General features: G+C 42.0%; 1 protein-coding gene across 1 annotated transcript in view; it reads left to right on the top strand.

The window, feature by feature from the left end:
• Window positions 1–16993, top strand: part of dcc (DCC netrin 1 receptor) — a 370318-nt gene that overhangs the window by 69510 nt on the left and 283815 nt on the right. The window contains exon 3 of the mRNA XM_046066250.1: window positions 11438–12100. Within this exon, the coding sequence (XP_045922206.1) occupies window positions 11974–12100 (127 nt within the window). The 5' untranslated portion in view covers window positions 11438–11973. The remainder of the gene's footprint in view (window positions 1–11437; window positions 12101–16993) is intronic.

The following is a 16993-nucleotide window of genomic DNA, read 5'->3' as shown; positions in this document are numbered from 1 at the left end:
TCCAGTCTCTGCAATAGGATCTGATGGTCAATGGTATCGAATGCAGCACTAAGATCTAATAAAACCAGTACAGAGACAAGTCCTTTGTCTGATGCAATAAGGAGGTCGTTAGTCATTTTCACCAGTGCTGTCTCTGTGCTATGATGAGCTCTAAATGATTGATCATACCTAGTATACAAGTGCTGACTAAGGGTAAAACTTCTTTAAGCAGCCTAGTCGGGATGGGGTCTAAGAGGCAGGTTGATGGTTTAGATGAAGAAATTATTGTGTGAATGGTGATGTCTGATAGACTAGGATGACGAGAAGGATTATAGGCAGATGACGTCGGGGTGAATTCTGAACACCTCAGGAAGCTGAAGAAAGCCAGCAAGAACATGGATTATAGAGATAGGGTCAATTGCTGGCAACATGTATCCTGAACGTGGAGAACGGATGCAGAGGCTGAAGAGGTCTGAACTGAGAGATAAGTGTGTAGCTGTGAGAGTTGGTTCCTGTTTCCGCAAGCCTTTGATTCCCATTGTAATGTGGGAATGAGAGGTAGAAGGACATTGAAAGCCGGTGACTATTTTGGTGAAGAAGTGGATACCTGCTAAGTAGGTCTGAATGGTAGAGAAGCAGATTTTTTGGAAAGAATGCACATAGGTGATAAAATTCCAGATGGACATGATGTCCAGAGAGGGAAAAGGCAGCCGATATGTAGCGTCATATGGCGTGAAGCAGTTCCAGACAGTCAAGTAGGCCGAGAGAGTGCTCGGGGTGAGGCTGTTGAGAATGGCTTCTTCTGAGACGTAAGAGAGGTTTCTAAGCTGTAGATTTAGTTGAACATTGTGGGATGAATATTCAATTCTGGAGCCAAGTGTCTGAATTTCTGAAAATAAAGGAGACAATGAATTGGCAATGCTGTTGTGTTGGCTGGGAATGTGAGTTGCCCTAATGATGAACTGATGCTGTTATTAATGTAAGTCTGTGAAGGAACTCTAAGACAGATTTAAGATTTCTACCACTGCTGTGTCGTCGGGGCGAATGAGTATGGACTTCCTTGACCATTCGTGCCCCCAAAGAATGGCGGCTATGACGATGGGGTATAGTTCATGGAGCGCCGATGAAGGAGAGCCAGACTTGGTGCTTACATGTCTGAATTCTGAGGGCCAAGCGGAAGCGAACCCCCCCCCCCCCCCCATGGTAGCCACTGATACCTAAGGAAGGAGCTGCTTCAGTGTACAGCTGAATGTCCTCTGGCTGGATGATGAAGTCCTCATAGAAGAAGGAAATGCTATTCCAAGAAGCTAGGCCCTGAGGTTTTCTCTTTGGAAAGAGGGATGTCGAGTTTGTGGAAAGGTTTAGTAAGAGTATTAAGCCATATGTGAGGTGGTGAGGATGGTGGAGTGACGACGAGAAAATCGTTGAGGAGGTGGAGTATATAAGGAAGTCTTTCTTCTGGGGAAAATACGGAGCATGTGCCGTTGCGAAAAAACTCTACGGCTAACACGGCTAAACACACCCCTTTAATGCGAACCTGCACAAACTCCAATTAAGCTAACACCGACTCAACTAACCAACTTTTTATTCACCGTCGTAGTACCATTTAATTCCAGTGTAGGCGGTTGGAGTTTGTCCACCCTGAGTTAGCTTGATAACCTTGAGTAGGTTGAACTCCCTTCATAGCTGATAGAGTTGCTTCCAATCCTGTCATCAACCCACAGATTTTAAGATTCCACGGACCTCATTTATAAAACAGTGCGAAGAATCCATACTGTGCGCACAAAAAAACGGAAATGGAATGTTCCCCCCATAAAAAAATCTGATTTATAAAACCGTGCATAAGCACAACTTTAAACTTTTAAACATTCCCTTTATAAATCCCACTCCACCTGGAAATGTGCGCATGTGGATCAGCCTCATACCCAGACTTCTACACGTCCACATTCAGCCATAAATAGTCGATGCAAAGCACCTTATCAATATTTATGCATGTGAATGAGCACGCTTACCGTGAATCACAGCAACAACCACCCAGATGAAGACGGAAAAAAAGAGTTTCTCTGACAGAGAAATTGAGGTGCTTGTGAGCACATAGTTTTTGATGCAGCAGGTTCACAAACAAAAGAAAATACAGCAAATTTGAAAGGTATAAATATATTGTTGATCATAATATGGTAACAGCCGGCTGCCAGAAACCCCATAACCCCCATGTATTTGCACCGGAATGGCGCGGCTCTGTCGGGTTGGTCTGTCTAGTACTGGACCCAGTTCTGCACACAGCCCTTGGGAATCTAAACCGATGTATTAGCCAGTAATCATCATGGTCCTGACAATCATTGTCCCTTATGGACACTGTCTAATCCTTCCGTTCACGTTGTCTTCTGCAGTGCCATAGCGCAGCCATGCAGCATTACGCATGAGTGTCACGCAGTATTTATGTTTACAGTAATCACACTAGTACACACCTTGCCAAAATGATATGTAGGGTTTGCGTTGACGTCACTTCCCCTCCAGAACATGCTGGACTGAGTGGCAAAACATCTGTTACCATGGCTACGTTTAGCAGTGGAAGCAAGCATATAAAAAGCGTTTATTTGCTCAAATTAAAGCCAGTTGGCCTGCTTACCAAAGAACCAGTGGTCCAGCGTCCAGCTCTTCCCCATTTTGGATGTGTTGTTTGTGTTTTTGCTGATTCAAGCTAACGCTGCCACTCAGTGTGTGTAACTGCAGTGACTTCCTTTGCACTGTGACGTCACCTCACCTCTATGTCCCTCTATAGTGATTTGTGACCTCCCTCTCCCGTTTCTGTATTTATGAGAGAAATAAGGAGAAGGCTGTAGGCTTACCAATTCAAAATAATAGCTGCATAATGACAAAACATCAGACTACTGTCATATTCTTTTATTATAATGAAAATATCCTGCTCAGAACTGCCGCTTCATAACATCATCATATTGTTTTGACTTAATCTCAGATGTTTAGCAAAGTTTGCAGTGTTGCCAAAGTATTTCTCTGTCTTTGCACACACATCACACAGAGCAACATTATTACCTTCACAGCCAAAATACAGCCAGATGTGACTGCTTTTACAGTCGGCCATAATCAGTATTCAATCGCGGGAAATGTAAAGGGCTGCAGCGGCTCACTTCAAAGAAGCTCCATCACAGAGCCTTAGTGCAACCATGACTTTGACAGGCGGAAGGAAAAGTAGTTCCTATCAACCGCGTAGTTAGACAATCCTGGTGACAGTAAGATACTTATGATAAAACACACACTCACTCCAAATTACTGAGTTTAGATATCGATCCTTTTATATGAGTATCGATCCTAGAGCAGGAAACGTTGGTATCAGAAATATCGATGCTTTAGGATCGACCCGCACATCACTAAGCAATAAGTAATGCACAGCAGAGGGTAGACTTAAAAGATCTTCTGAATTCTCATCAAATGATGACTTTAGTCTCTTAATATTATGTATTTTTTTTCGACATGTCAGAGAGCACAGATGTGGGAGAGATTCTGAATGTGCAGAAAGTTTAGAACATAAGCGGAAAACCTGCTATAACAGGATTTATTAAAGTCCAGGAGTTTTTAACTAATTAAATAATTAAAATTAACTTATTTGAGGTGAAAAGGTGCCACATGCACACCCCCATGCAAAGGACACAAAAGAGGAGAGAAGACTGAATCATGCTAGCAGGGATTTTATTAAATTAGAAAAGTTGATCTACAGGAGAAATATAGGCTATTTAAAAGCAATAGCTACAGAATGTCTGAAAGCCTCACTGCATTATATTCTATACATTTTTTATATTTTGAATTGTCACCTGCTGCCTGAATTTTGTGTTCCCCTTTGGAAATGGTTGTCCTCTTGGTTAAAAACATTTATGATGTGAACATCAGCAACATTTCCTAGTGTCTTTTATTCACTGTAGTTCAGAATGTAATACTTATAGCGGCTCCCCCTGGTTGTGTGTCGAAGTGTCCTTGGGCAAGATACTGAACCCTGAATTGTTCCGCCAGTGTGTGAATGTAAGCTTTTTTGAGCACTTAGGCTCAGTGTATTAATGTGTATGACTGGTGAATGCAGATGTAGTGTAAAAGCGCTTTGAGTGGTCGAAAAGACTAGAAAGGCGCCATACAGAGCATTTACTTTACATAAATGAAGACTTTTCCACCATAAATTGAGGCAGAAAAGGCAGAAATGTCACCAGAATGCAGGAAATGAAGTCCCCAATGCTTAAATTTTCAGTCCTTTGAGTCATCTCCACTATTGCTAGAAAACGACTCTTTTGCATTAGAGTCAAAGGAGCACAGCCATGAAAGTGTTGGACCTCAAGCCAGCCCTATACTGTGCTGTGATTGGCCAGCTGCATATTTGGGGTGTGGCTTTCCTTGCCACTGTGGCCAAGTGCTTGCTTATTGTAGGAACTGTTGGGTCTCTGTAAAAAATATTAAGAGCACGGTCTAGAGCTACTTTATATGATAAGTGCAATAAGAGAGCTTCTCTTTCTGTTGAATTAAATATTTAATTGTCTCATGTTTCTCTGAGATAATGACAGTTTTTCTGTTATAGAGGCAAAATAAACTGTTAATTTGCTGCATAATGAGGTTTTGTGTGTGTTTGTCTCATTTTATTTCATTTCCAAGTCTAAATAATAATAGAGATGGTTATTATTGTATGAAGTGCTGTGATTGTGACCTTTCAGTGTTATTCTGACCTCGTTAGTCAAACACTAACAAGACGCAGCAACTGACACTTTTCTTTTAAATTATAAGAATCTACATTCAATTAGTTTGGCCTCACTGGCAAGTTTGTTCCTTTTCCTATTAAACTCAATTTCAAGTTTAAGTGGCATTATTACTGTCAGTTTGACTGAATTTAATTTACAACAAAAGTATTTTTCTTCTGTGTGTCTTCAAATTGACTAGAATGATTATCCCACCCTATTTATTACGGTATAATAACTGTGGTATTTAAAAGCTGATCGGATGTGACTGGCTTGTCACAGATATCACTATCTGTGAATAAGTTAAATGATATATGAACAGATATGTTTTGCATTTGTGTTTATATTTATGTATTTCAAGTGAAGTTTTGCTATTGAAAATGTATAAATTCTTTTGTATTTTCTGTTACTATCAAGCCTGCCAGGTGTCATGGAGAAAAATAAATGCCTGCACCAATTATTTTTTTAAGAGTTGCCATTAACATCCCATAAACATATGTTACAATAGGTTGTCCAAAACATAACTTCTACTTCAACCACATCCCACATCCTTTCTCAGCAGATGGAGTTTGTTCAGTTCTTATCACGTGCCAGAAGTATGGAATGTCATGTTATAACCGATGGTCAGTGCCAGTACCTCCCTTATTCAGGCGTGTGTATCAGCTGCTATAAGTATTACATTCTGAACTACAGTGAATAAAAGACACTAGGAGATGTTGCTGATGTTCACATCATAAATGTTTTTAACCAAGAGGACAACCATTTCCATTTTATAAATATGATTGATTATTAAAAATGATTTAATGTTACTTAGACAAGCCACAAGAGCTGGTCTTGACCTCTGTGGGGCACTAAGCAAAAGTCCTCCTACCTAACCCATGAGCCATGTAAACCATTTGCCATTGTCACACCTTGACGAGCACTCAAAACCTAAGCATGGATGCTAGCAGATGTCTTTGCGGACATCTTCAACCTGTCCCTCTCACAAACCTCAGTTCCCACCTGCTTTAAGACAACTAGGCTCATGCCACTGCCAAAAAACGATACAGCAACCTGTCCCAAAAAATACCGGCCTGTTGCACTGACTCTTTTATCCATTCAACCATCTTCAACTGCTTATCCGAGGTTGGGTCGTGGGGGTAGCACCTCCAGCAGGGGACTCCAAAACCCCCTTTCCCGAGCCACATTAACCAGCTCTGACTGGGGGATCCCTAGGCGTTCCCAGGCAAGTGTGGAAATATGACCTCTCTGTCTAGTCCTTGGTCTTCCCCGAGGCCTCCTCCCTGCTGGATGTGCCTGGAACACCTCTTTAGGGAGGCACCCTGGGGGCATCCTTACCAGATGCCTGAACCACCTCAGTTGAAGTTGAGGTAGTCTGGACACTGGCTCTTATAGTGATGAAACGCTTCGAGAGAATTGTCATGAGCTACAGCCAGACAACTGTACCAGACATCCTGGAACCTCTGCAGTTTGCGTACAGACCAAACAGGTATGTAGTGGACGCCGTCAGCACAACAATACACACAGCCCTCATGCACCTAAAGAGCAGGGACAGCTATGTTTGACTGCTGTTCATTGATTACAGTTCGGAGTTTAACACTACCGTCCAAGCTCATCAACTAGTTCTGCACCCTTGTTGCGCCACCCAACCTCTGTACTTGGGTCCTTTTAACAGGCAGACCCCAGTCTGTCAGAATGGGGAATCACACATCCAGGACAAAACCTAAAAACACAGGAACTCTGCAGGACTGGGTGGCGAGTCCCATGCTCTACACACTTTACACCCATGACTCTGGCCTCCCAGAACAACACCTGCATCACATTTGCTGATGATACTACTACTAACACTGTAGACTGCCCCCTGATCCAAAGAGGTGCAATGATCCACTCCACCTTGCTCAGACACACAAAAGCAAAACCTGCACATGGACACGAACAACTAGTGACAGCTACCTCTGTAGACCTTGCACTGTCTCCTCATGTTTACATGACATATACATGCACAACAACGTACTTTCTGCACATTGTTATTTACAGTATGTGTCTTTTGTATTTATGCCACTTGTTATTTATGTCTTGGGGTGTTTAATTAATGTCTGATGTTGCTGGGAGGATTTGCAGGATAAGCATGTCATTGTACTGTGTGACAACTGTTTCCTGTACATATGACAATAAAAGTGTGTGTTGACTCAGCAGCATTTGTTGAATTCCTATAATTGTCACCTGCCACCTGAATTTTGTTTTCCGTTTACAAAAATAATATTTTCAACATAAATTGATGCAGGCAGGCAGAAACTGGCAGAACATTTCACCAGAATGCAGGAAAGTAAGTGTAAAATTAGATGCATTAAATACCTAATTAAAAGCTCCTTAAATTGATATCTTTCCATATTAACATATTAAATTCAACAGTTCTCTGTGTGTGCGTCTCTCTCCAACACACAGACACGTTGCTGCTGCTGTGGCTGTGCTGCGTGCGCCTCGACGCAGCACTCTAAAGTACCATCATGTGATGGATTTTAGAGTTGGACTGTGTCACCTACACTTTTGTATTTGCAAAGTACAGAAGTCAAAGAGAAAGTTACAAGGAGCATGGCCATTGCTGTCATTGTGAAAAACCTGAACCGTCACTACAAACAGCTGAGTGCAGGGGAGGTGTCAACTGTGCTGAAATGAATAAGCTTGCGACCCTCTCCTCTTGTTCTTTTCTCTCCTGTCTCTTCTTGAAACAACTTTTATGTGTGAATAGCATGACTGCTAGCTTGCACGTGCGCACTGCTAATCTTCTGGTCAGATTTTGCGTTTCACCCGATTTCTGGAATCTTGACGTCTTGTCACATGATCAAATAGAAATTTAAGATTGGGCATTCATTTACATATAACTCAGCAATCATCACTGCATACATGGGCTATGTGACACGAATACCAAAACTCGGCGGGGCTGCTCCTGTCAAGGGCACCCAGCACAGTGCGGGCTCCAGTGCAGCTGCACTGTCTGCACTGTCTGCACTGTCAAAACCAGTGGTCGTCAATAGGAGTAATAGCAGAAAAATAAACAATAAATAAATTGATCACGGCTGGTGCTGAAATAGATCTCAGACATGACAGCTACAGTTATTCACACAATCACTTCCTCTTAAGTGATTGTGCCTTCAAAATATAAACTTTATAAGTTTATTGAGAGCTTTCACTTTGAAGAGTTCTGAACGACAATGTAACAAGCATCTGGGAGAGCCCTCACCAAAACAACAAAACAACCAGCCCTGAGTAGAAATAAAATCCCAACACAAAAGAAACTACCCAAAAAGACAAGTTACAAGTCTAAACTTGGGTCCTACCTACACAAAAAACAAGAGAAAAGGGAATGTAACAAAAATGGCAGCTTTCCCTTAAAGAGCTTCGTAGCAAGGAGTGAGAGGTAGTTGTAAGATACATTTTAACAGTTACATCTTCACTTATGGGGGGATGTATCGCCTCCACGCCCACACGTCACATATTCTGTATCACACGCACGTAGAAATAGAAAATGAGAGACCTATGTTTGGAGGTAATTACTGAGCATCAACATGAGCCCTGATTGCAAGAAGAAGCACTTCAAAATCTGTGAGGTTCAAGTGCGTGTGTTTGTGTGTGTGTGTGGTGTTCCCACATCCAACCTATTGCTCTGGTAATTGGCTTCAAATGAGGCTTCACACAATTTCTCTTGGCTGTCCCTTAATAAATACTCCAACAATGTTCCAGTGTGTGTACAACAGACACTGTAGCCACATTAGATGTGGAACGTTCTGCACCAAGTTCAACAGACATGTGCTACAAACTAAATCCGGTTGGTATCAATCCATCCTTGAGCTTTTGCTTTGTACAGGTCCTTGTTGAAAAAGCAATCCAAAGTAAACTCCCTCTAACACAGTGAATAACCGACTCACAAAGTTTAATGTGTAATAGCAACACGTTAGTGAGATCATTAACTTTAGCATAGTTTCTACTATGTTTTGTAATAAGCTGTTAAATGTTAAAGTTAAATGTTAAAATCAAAGTCCTGTGACAACTTTTTGACCACCTCACAGAAACTAAAAGTAGAGTGAGAACCTGGTGGGGTCAAACAGAAGAGAAGAGAATTGGACCAACTGTTGGTGCGTTTTCTAATGGACAGGTGTTTTCTGGACAAGTCTGTGGACCTGTGGGCATCTCTGGTGTTTATCTTTTCTTGTCCAGTCCAGTGTCACTGTGCTGCATAACTGACTATAAATCTAAGAAGCATGTGTTTGTATGTGTGTGTGTATGTGTGTGTGTGTTCATATCTGTCAGGCTGCCACCACAGATCCTTGCACTACACACTCTGCTCGCACACAGACGGACACACACAGTCTACACAAACCTGGCTTTTAATTTCCCGTCTGACATTAATATCCGCTCGTAGATTAACACACACACACACACACACACACACACACACACACACACACGTTCTGGGGTTTCATTGTCTTCCCCTGCTGTGTTGCTAGACACTGAGCTGCTGATCTTTGTGATGAAAACACAGAGAGAAGGTAAAACTGTGAAAGGAAAATCTAATTAGAAATGAAGAAGATAGGAAAGATTCTATTCCATCATATGAAAATAATCTCAGTGTTTTGTGCGTTTGCTAAAAATTTGACACAGGTAACGCTGGGTGGACCTTCTATACTGGTGGGTGTCACCCACAGGGATGTTTTGAACTGAAGAAGCCGTTCATATGAACAGTGTAGAGAATCAGATTTGTCTTCCTCCAGATGGCGTCTCACCTGGATGAGGGAAATCTTTCCCTTAATATGTCAGGGCAAACACAGTCACCTTCTCACTATGGATGCAGACCTCCACCGTGGTCGTGTGGGGGAGTGAGGCAGCAGCCTGATAAATACATGCTATCAGCTGTATTGTGATCTAATTGGCTCCTATTGGAGGGTTTTCAATGTGGAATAAAGGCTTTGTTAGAGAGGGTCTCACACACACACAGACAGATATACGCACTTACACACACACACACACACACACACAGAGCTGCAGTGTTTAGTCTGCTGTGGGTTCACAGTCTGATAATCAGTAATTAGGTAATTGTATGTGTATGTGAGGTTTCTTATCAGCTCATCAGACTCACATTAAGAGCAGAAACACACACTGATGATCTGTTGCATTTCCACCTGAGGTTTGTTAGTCTTTGTGTAAAATTTCTGTCTGTGGATGTGTGTATGGGTGTGTTTGTATGTTTGTATGAAAGTTTCCAAACTACAGTCAGTTTAGTCAATGAACTGCAAATGGAGCCGGAAGTATCAGTACTGTTGCTTTATTTACCTGCAATATACCCAACACGTTCTGATCTCAGGGCGTCAAATACCAATGCTTTGAGAAAGCCTGACAAACCTTTCCCTTAAGTTTAGAAAAAGATCATGGTTTTGGTTAGGCACCAACTACCTGGTAACTACCAACCTGACCAACAAAGGCTACAAGGCTCCCATCCTCAACTTTTGATCCCTCATGTCAGTTTGTGGTGGAGGTTCACACCATGTGACTCACTCTCCTACCAGCCAGGAACCAAGAATGTGAAACCCGCTGTTTTGAACATCCTGTGTCCTCCTGATCATTTTTCCCAAAGATTTGTGTGATGAGGCAGACACTGTCCCTTTTGGAGAAGCCCAAAATGTCAAATTGTCTGCCAAAATGATGGTTTTGTTGATGTTGTGTCTCTGTAAATAATATTATGGTCTACAGCTGCTCTATATGAAAGTGCAATGAGATGACTTCTGTTATGAAACAGTGCTACAAATAAAACTGAACTAAAATTAATTCCTTCATTCTGCCTGTTCAGCCCCCATATTTGTTGGACCTCTGCTTATCTGTCTAACCCTTTGTCTATGTTTCCCTTTTCTTCTCCGACTGCCTGGTTGCCTGCCTGCCCCTTACTCCTAAGAAAATGTGAACTTTAATTTTATCTTATATCGTTTACCTTATACTTTATCCTGTTGGCTTCTCAAGTTGTGCTCCTGGGTTCAGCCCTTCAGACCTGTTTCCACACAACACCGTGTAACTTTGGTCAGTTACAAATGATACTTTGAATCGGAAAGGAAAAGGTGTTGTTTAATGCACACTCAGGTGCCCAGGAAAATCAATCCAAGCAAGAGAAAAAGTTTAATTGCCATTTGTGGACCCTCATCTGAAATGTTGAATCTCAGGAATTCAACTTGTTTTCTTCTGCCAAAAAAAAAAAAAGAGAATGATGTTTGACAGTAGTCCTATTTACTAACTATAAAATTATATCAAAACGTTGACACTTTGCATAAAAACAATAAGTTACCATGAGTTTTTTTATTACTAACATTTTATCTTTTTTCTTTTCTAGGCAGCAATGGGCTTCCATACAAATCAAATTATACAACAAATAACCTGAAACTACATCACATTTTAAAATAATATTAACCATCTGCGTTTCCTTAACAGGGAGCATACTGATTAATTGATGAACGTTGTCTTCAACCTGTATCTGAAGAGTCCCCGGTGTGACCAGAGAGGGCAGGAGAGTTCAGCTAATCTCTCCCCGCTGCTCTGACTCCTTTGCTGGGCTCCAGCTTCTTCTCCAGCCCGCTCCCCTGCACTCCAGCTCCGGGCTTTACCTCCAGCCTCTTTAGATCAATTGCTCCATAGTTTGCCTATGCCCCTCTACCTACACACTCTCTCTCTCTCTCTCTCTCCAGCTGTATAGCCCTACAGAGAAAAGAGAGCGAGAGTGAGTTCGACTCTCTCCCTCCACACTCCTCCTCCTCTTCCGACCCTCTCCATCCGTCCTCCCCGGCAGACGGATCAGACCTCCGGCAAGGCAGCGTGGATTTTAATCCTCCTTGCATCTGTGTGAATGGGAATCAGCTGCACCGGGCAGGAGTGATGGAGACTCTGCCTTCATAGTTACTGGAACTTGTTTCTTATCTTAAAAAGAAGGGAACTAACTGCGCTTGTGTCTGTTTTGGATTTTTGTTTTCTTTTTGGGATCCAAGCCCGATCGGGGAGGGTTATTTTGGGGAGAGGAGAGGTTGTTTTACCCCTCTCTCTCCTCCTCCTCCTCCTCTTCATCCTCCTGACTCACCATCCTGAGTTGTTTTTTTTCTTATTTTGATTTTTAATTGACAGTTGGATTCTGTGGAGGATTTTTAAAAAAAAAAATCAATCATCAGCAGGATTTGCGGGCGCTTGTTCCTGTGGTTCCTCTGGCTCATCGGGACACGAGCAGGGCAGCATGGAGCTGGTTTTGGTTGGATGTATTGGTGACGTTTGGGAGGTGCTGGTGCTGAGGAGGAGGAGGACAGGAGGGCTCTACCTGCTGCTGCTCTGCTGGCTGCTGGCTGCGCACACCACAGCGCACGGTGAGTGGAAAACAGACACAGATATGCGTTGTTTCTGCCTCCATCCCGCAGTGTGTGTGCGCGGGTTCTGCCTCTGTGTGTGTGCGTGTGTTTGATCTGGTTGCCGCAGACCTAAGGATAATTGACACATTTGTTGCGTCTCCTTGTTGGCTGCTGTTTAAACCTTGACTCTAACCCGGGAGCACTCGTGTCTGACCGACTTGAACTGGGTTACTGGGCTCCTGTGATCAGGTTGTGGGCTGCGGGGTTTGACCGGCTTCTACTGGGTTTGACTGGGTTTAAATGGATTTCACTGGGCATCAGCAGGTTTCAGCGGCTCTGATCATGTGTTAGGCTGCTGCTTTGAGCAGGCTTTACTGAATGTTGCTGTATTTGCTGCTTTTTTTTAAACCTTCAATATCCATCAAAACAAATTCCCTGGGACTGATGAGGTTTAGGCTGCTGGTCTGACTGGGTTTTACCAGGCTTTACCAGGTTTGATTTGGTTTTGGTGTGTTTCATGGGGTTCTACTGGGTTTCACCTGGTTCCCGCCAGTCATGCTGGTTTTACTTGGCGTCTGGTGCTTTGAGCAGGTTAGAGTGAATTTGCCTGTTAGTGGGTTTGATCAGGCCTTTGTGTGTTTCGTGAGGCTGTGCCAGGTTTCGCCTGATTTCTCTGAGCTCTATCCTTATCAGACTGCTGCTTTGAGCAGGTTTTAGTGAATCTTTCAGGATTTTGCTGCTATTTTACCCTAAGTTTCTGCTGTGATTAAAACATATAAAGGGACAGATCAGGTTTAGGCTGTTGGGTTTGACCTTTTTCTTTCTTTCTTTCTTTTTTTTTTTTACCAGATTTGACTGGGTTTAAATGGAATTTACTCAGCTTAATTAGCTCTTTTAGGATTTTTGTTAAGGTTTGGTGGCTCTCACTGGCTCTTACCAAGTTAGATTAGGTTTCATTGTATTTAACAGGGTTTTACCATTTTACACACGCTTTCATTGTGTATTAGGCTGCAAAAAGTAATAAATCTTTCTGGGTTCCGCTGCTGTTTCACCTTCAGCTTCTTTTAAAACAACTACAGAGACTGATTCGGATTAAGCTGCTGATTTCTGTCAGATAGAGTAGGCCTACTTTATTAACCCCAAAGGGGACATTTCAGTGTTACCTTCCAGCCAAAGAACATAAAACACAAAAAGAAACAAAATTCTAAGAACAAAATAGGCTACTATAAAAAGACAAATAGTATAAAATAACCGACTAAAAGAAAATTAAAATTTGCTCACTGTACATTATTAGTGCAAATAAGTGTTGTATGCTGTACACGAAGTTACAGGATTATCTTTACATATTATAGAATGAACCTTGACTATTAATTTTACCAGGTTTTAGTTTGATTAACTGGTTTTATTGGAGTTGACTGCTGCTATTTTTGTCCGTGTAAAATTCTGCCCTATTCCTCTCAAAGGATAGTTGTTTTAGTTCACTTTAAATATCCCAAAGCATCGAGATTCACTGAATGTTTGTTGTTTTGCTTTATGATTTTGGTTACGGAACAAACTGCTCTGAGATATTGTGTGTTCTGAGATTTACTACTGGGCTAACTCTCTCTCTCTCTCTGAATATCCTGCTGTCAATAAATTATGTCCAAACACTTTAATTAAGCTAATTGGTGGTAGGAGAGGACACACACACACACACACACACACACACACACACACACACACACACACACACACACACACACACATACACACACTGTAGCTGCTGGATCAGCTGAGCAGTTCTCACTCTGTGTGTATGTATGTGGTTTATATTTCTTTAGCTCAGCTGTAAAATCCTCTGCTGAATATTTTACTCAGACCGAGCGTTTATCTGTGTAGTTGCTACATTACACACACACACACACACACACACACACACACACACACACACACACTCCTCATTCATGAAACCTACAGAAAAACTGAATCAGAAAATCTACTGAACAGCAAAACATTTTTACAGAAGCAGGTCCTGCTCACTTTTACAGGTGTGTTCAGGTGTCAACAGTCTGCAGGTTAATAATAGATGAGTTCCTCTTCCTGAAGGAGAATTAATCAGTTGGTATAGTGCCTGGTTGGAATAAAAGTAAAAACTCATTAAGAATAATGCCCTCAGACCTTAAATCAGAGCAAAATCCTCAAAGCACAAAGTCTAAACTGTCAGTGAAAAATTAAAATTAGGGTGAGACAGCTCTTGATGACAGGCATGCTGGCAGAAAAACAATACAACCTAGCTAACAGCAGTCATACTGTTCAAAATAATCTAAAAAAATTAGATCATTCTTGCATTAATAATCTCAGTGGTTCATTTATATGCGGTACTCGCTGTATTTGTTGCATTTGGGGCATTGTAGATGTTGCAACTATGCTGAACTGCAGATCAATATAGGAATTTAAAATTCAGTACAATAGAGTACAGTTCAGTACACTTTGATAGGCTGATGCAGGGGGCCTTGTCAGATATTTATTTAGCACGCATGCCTGCTGGTTGTTGGTGGCAGTGGCTGTCGACCTGTTGACAGAATGCAGCATGAGAGCAGGTGACATCTTTGATCTCTTCATTCATGCATAATGTCACCGGCAATTCTGTAATGCTGCAGCCTTTAAATGACCTGACCGTTTAATTCCCGTGATCACTCTGCTGGTGAAATAAAGTCCACCTCTCTCTTTCTCTCTCTGTCTGCCATCTGTGACAGTTGTCCTGGTGCGTGAGCCATTACACTGGCAGTCTCTGTGGACACGCGCATACTCCTCTCTCTCACTCTGCCCTCCCTTTGGGTGATGCAGTCAGAGATTCACCAGCAGAGACTTTGATTGGCTTGACATGATCTATCCTTTGAGGAGTGTGTGTTTGATTGATTGGCTTTTTGTCTCGCAGCAATATTGACCAAGAGCAAGCCTTGTTCCCAAAAACTGAATGGACACAGTGGGAAGCAGAAACTGCCAAATCATCACAACCTATCACCATCCCTCCTTTGCTGCTGGTTGTATTATTTCATTGGCAGTTACAGAGCATTATTTCCATGACTGGACATTGCTGGGAGAACCTCATGATGAGGCAGGATAAAGTTAAATTAGATTGAAATCATGCATGAATTGAACGAGGCTAGATCATTTCACAGCTGGAGGTGAATAATTCTCAATAGGTTCATTATTGAACTGAATGGGGAGTGAATTTCAGTCTTACCACATGAGAAGAAAGGATGTCAAGAGTGCGTTAAAATCTCTGTCGTCCCTTGTCCTGCCAGGATGCTTCAGGCTCCGTCCAAATGAAGATGGATGGAGTGCTCGAGGAAGTGAAACAGAGGTGAATGCATCATCTTTGTTTTTGTCTTAGCCGTGTTATTAGATTATTCCCAATGAGCTTTAACCTCCATGATTCATCATTAAACTCGACACCAGCACCTGGCGGAGCAGAGAGTTCCTCTGCAGCATCACTGTCACAGTTAAAACTGTCACACACTGCAACAAGCAACATCTCTGTCCCCTTCTTTAACTGTTGCCCAGAGCATGATGGGTAAAATGTTGTCCTGATTTATACGTCCGGCAGGCTCTTGCCATGCAAAGTGGATGAGATTCTGTTTGTCAAAAAAAGAGAGATTGTCAATAATTATCTATATTTGTCAGTAACGAATGTATTATTGTTGGTCAAAACAGAATCATTAATCAAAAACTAAAATAAAAAGTTGAATAAACTAGGTGTGTAATAATGTGTATGTACCATCTTAAATCCATGTAAACCTTTTTTCTAAGTATGTTAACGTCAGGGTTGGTTGCTCCATCCATGCTTAATTGTTTACCGTTCTCCTTCTTTCTTTTCTTACAAGGCGGGTTTGTCGTGATCTTTCTTTCGCTTCCGGGCTTCCGCTGAAACCCCCCCACGTTTCTCGTCACAACGCTATGAACTCCCTCAGGCAAAGTCTGCAGAAAAGGGTGCATAAAGGGCTCAAAATGTCTGCGACAGAGCCCTCGTGCAGCTTTTTACCCCTGGCTGTGAGACTCCATTCATCTTCAGCACTGCACCATGTAAAATAGTTTTATTTCTATGACTTATTATTTATCCACCCATCTAGTGGTAAAGTTTGACCTAATAATGGTAAAGTGAAGGGATCATCAAAGTTATTACATTTTGTCCTGAGGTGGACAACAATGTGTGTACCAAATTTCATGAAAATCCATCCAATGGTTGTCGACCTCATGGCGGCGAGAAAGTACAAGTCAGGGGATCACCAAAGTAGTTATGATTTATCTTCTGGGAACCACGAAAGTCTGTACAAACCTTCGTGCCAATCCATCTGGCAGATGATGGAATATTTTACAAGGTAAGTTTAAACCTGCTGGTGGCACCAGAGGAAAAGTCAAGGGATAACCAAAGTTAGTAGGATTCATTCACTGCAGACCATGTTTGTACAAACTTTCAGAAAAATCCATCAAATAGTTGTTGAGCTATTTCAGTGCAGACCAAAGTGGTGGACTGGCGACTAACTGGCTGACATCACAAAGCCATGCTGCTAGCTAAAAAGCTTTAAAGCCATAAAGAAAAACAGTGTAATCCTCAGGTGGCTGCTCATGTACAGTATTTACGACACGTTATTGTTACTGTTGTTGATGGAAGGTTTCATGGGGCCTCCGGTGTAGAGGTCTCCCTGTACGGAACAGCTCAAATAATAACTGTGTTTATGAGATGTTTATTTCCCGTGCAACAAAGTGACGTTCACAATCCAATTGCCCCTGCGTGCTTATATCCTCGTCACACGTCTTCTCTTTCATCCTCTGTCTCTCTGAGTGAATGTGGGGGTGTGATCATTTGAACAATGCTGTAGGAATCAGCACAGTGTTAGTCTAAGAGTGAGCAGATTTATCTTTGAAGCT

Source organism: Micropterus dolomieu, linkage group LG13, assembly GCF_021292245.1.
Source record: "Micropterus dolomieu isolate WLL.071019.BEF.003 ecotype Adirondacks linkage group LG13, ASM2129224v1, whole genome shotgun sequence".
NCBI classification, from domain to species: Eukaryota; Metazoa; Chordata; class Actinopteri; order Centrarchiformes; family Centrarchidae; genus Micropterus; species Micropterus dolomieu.
Note: the sequence above shows the minus strand (reverse complement) of the source record. Positions and strands in the feature narration are given on the sequence as shown.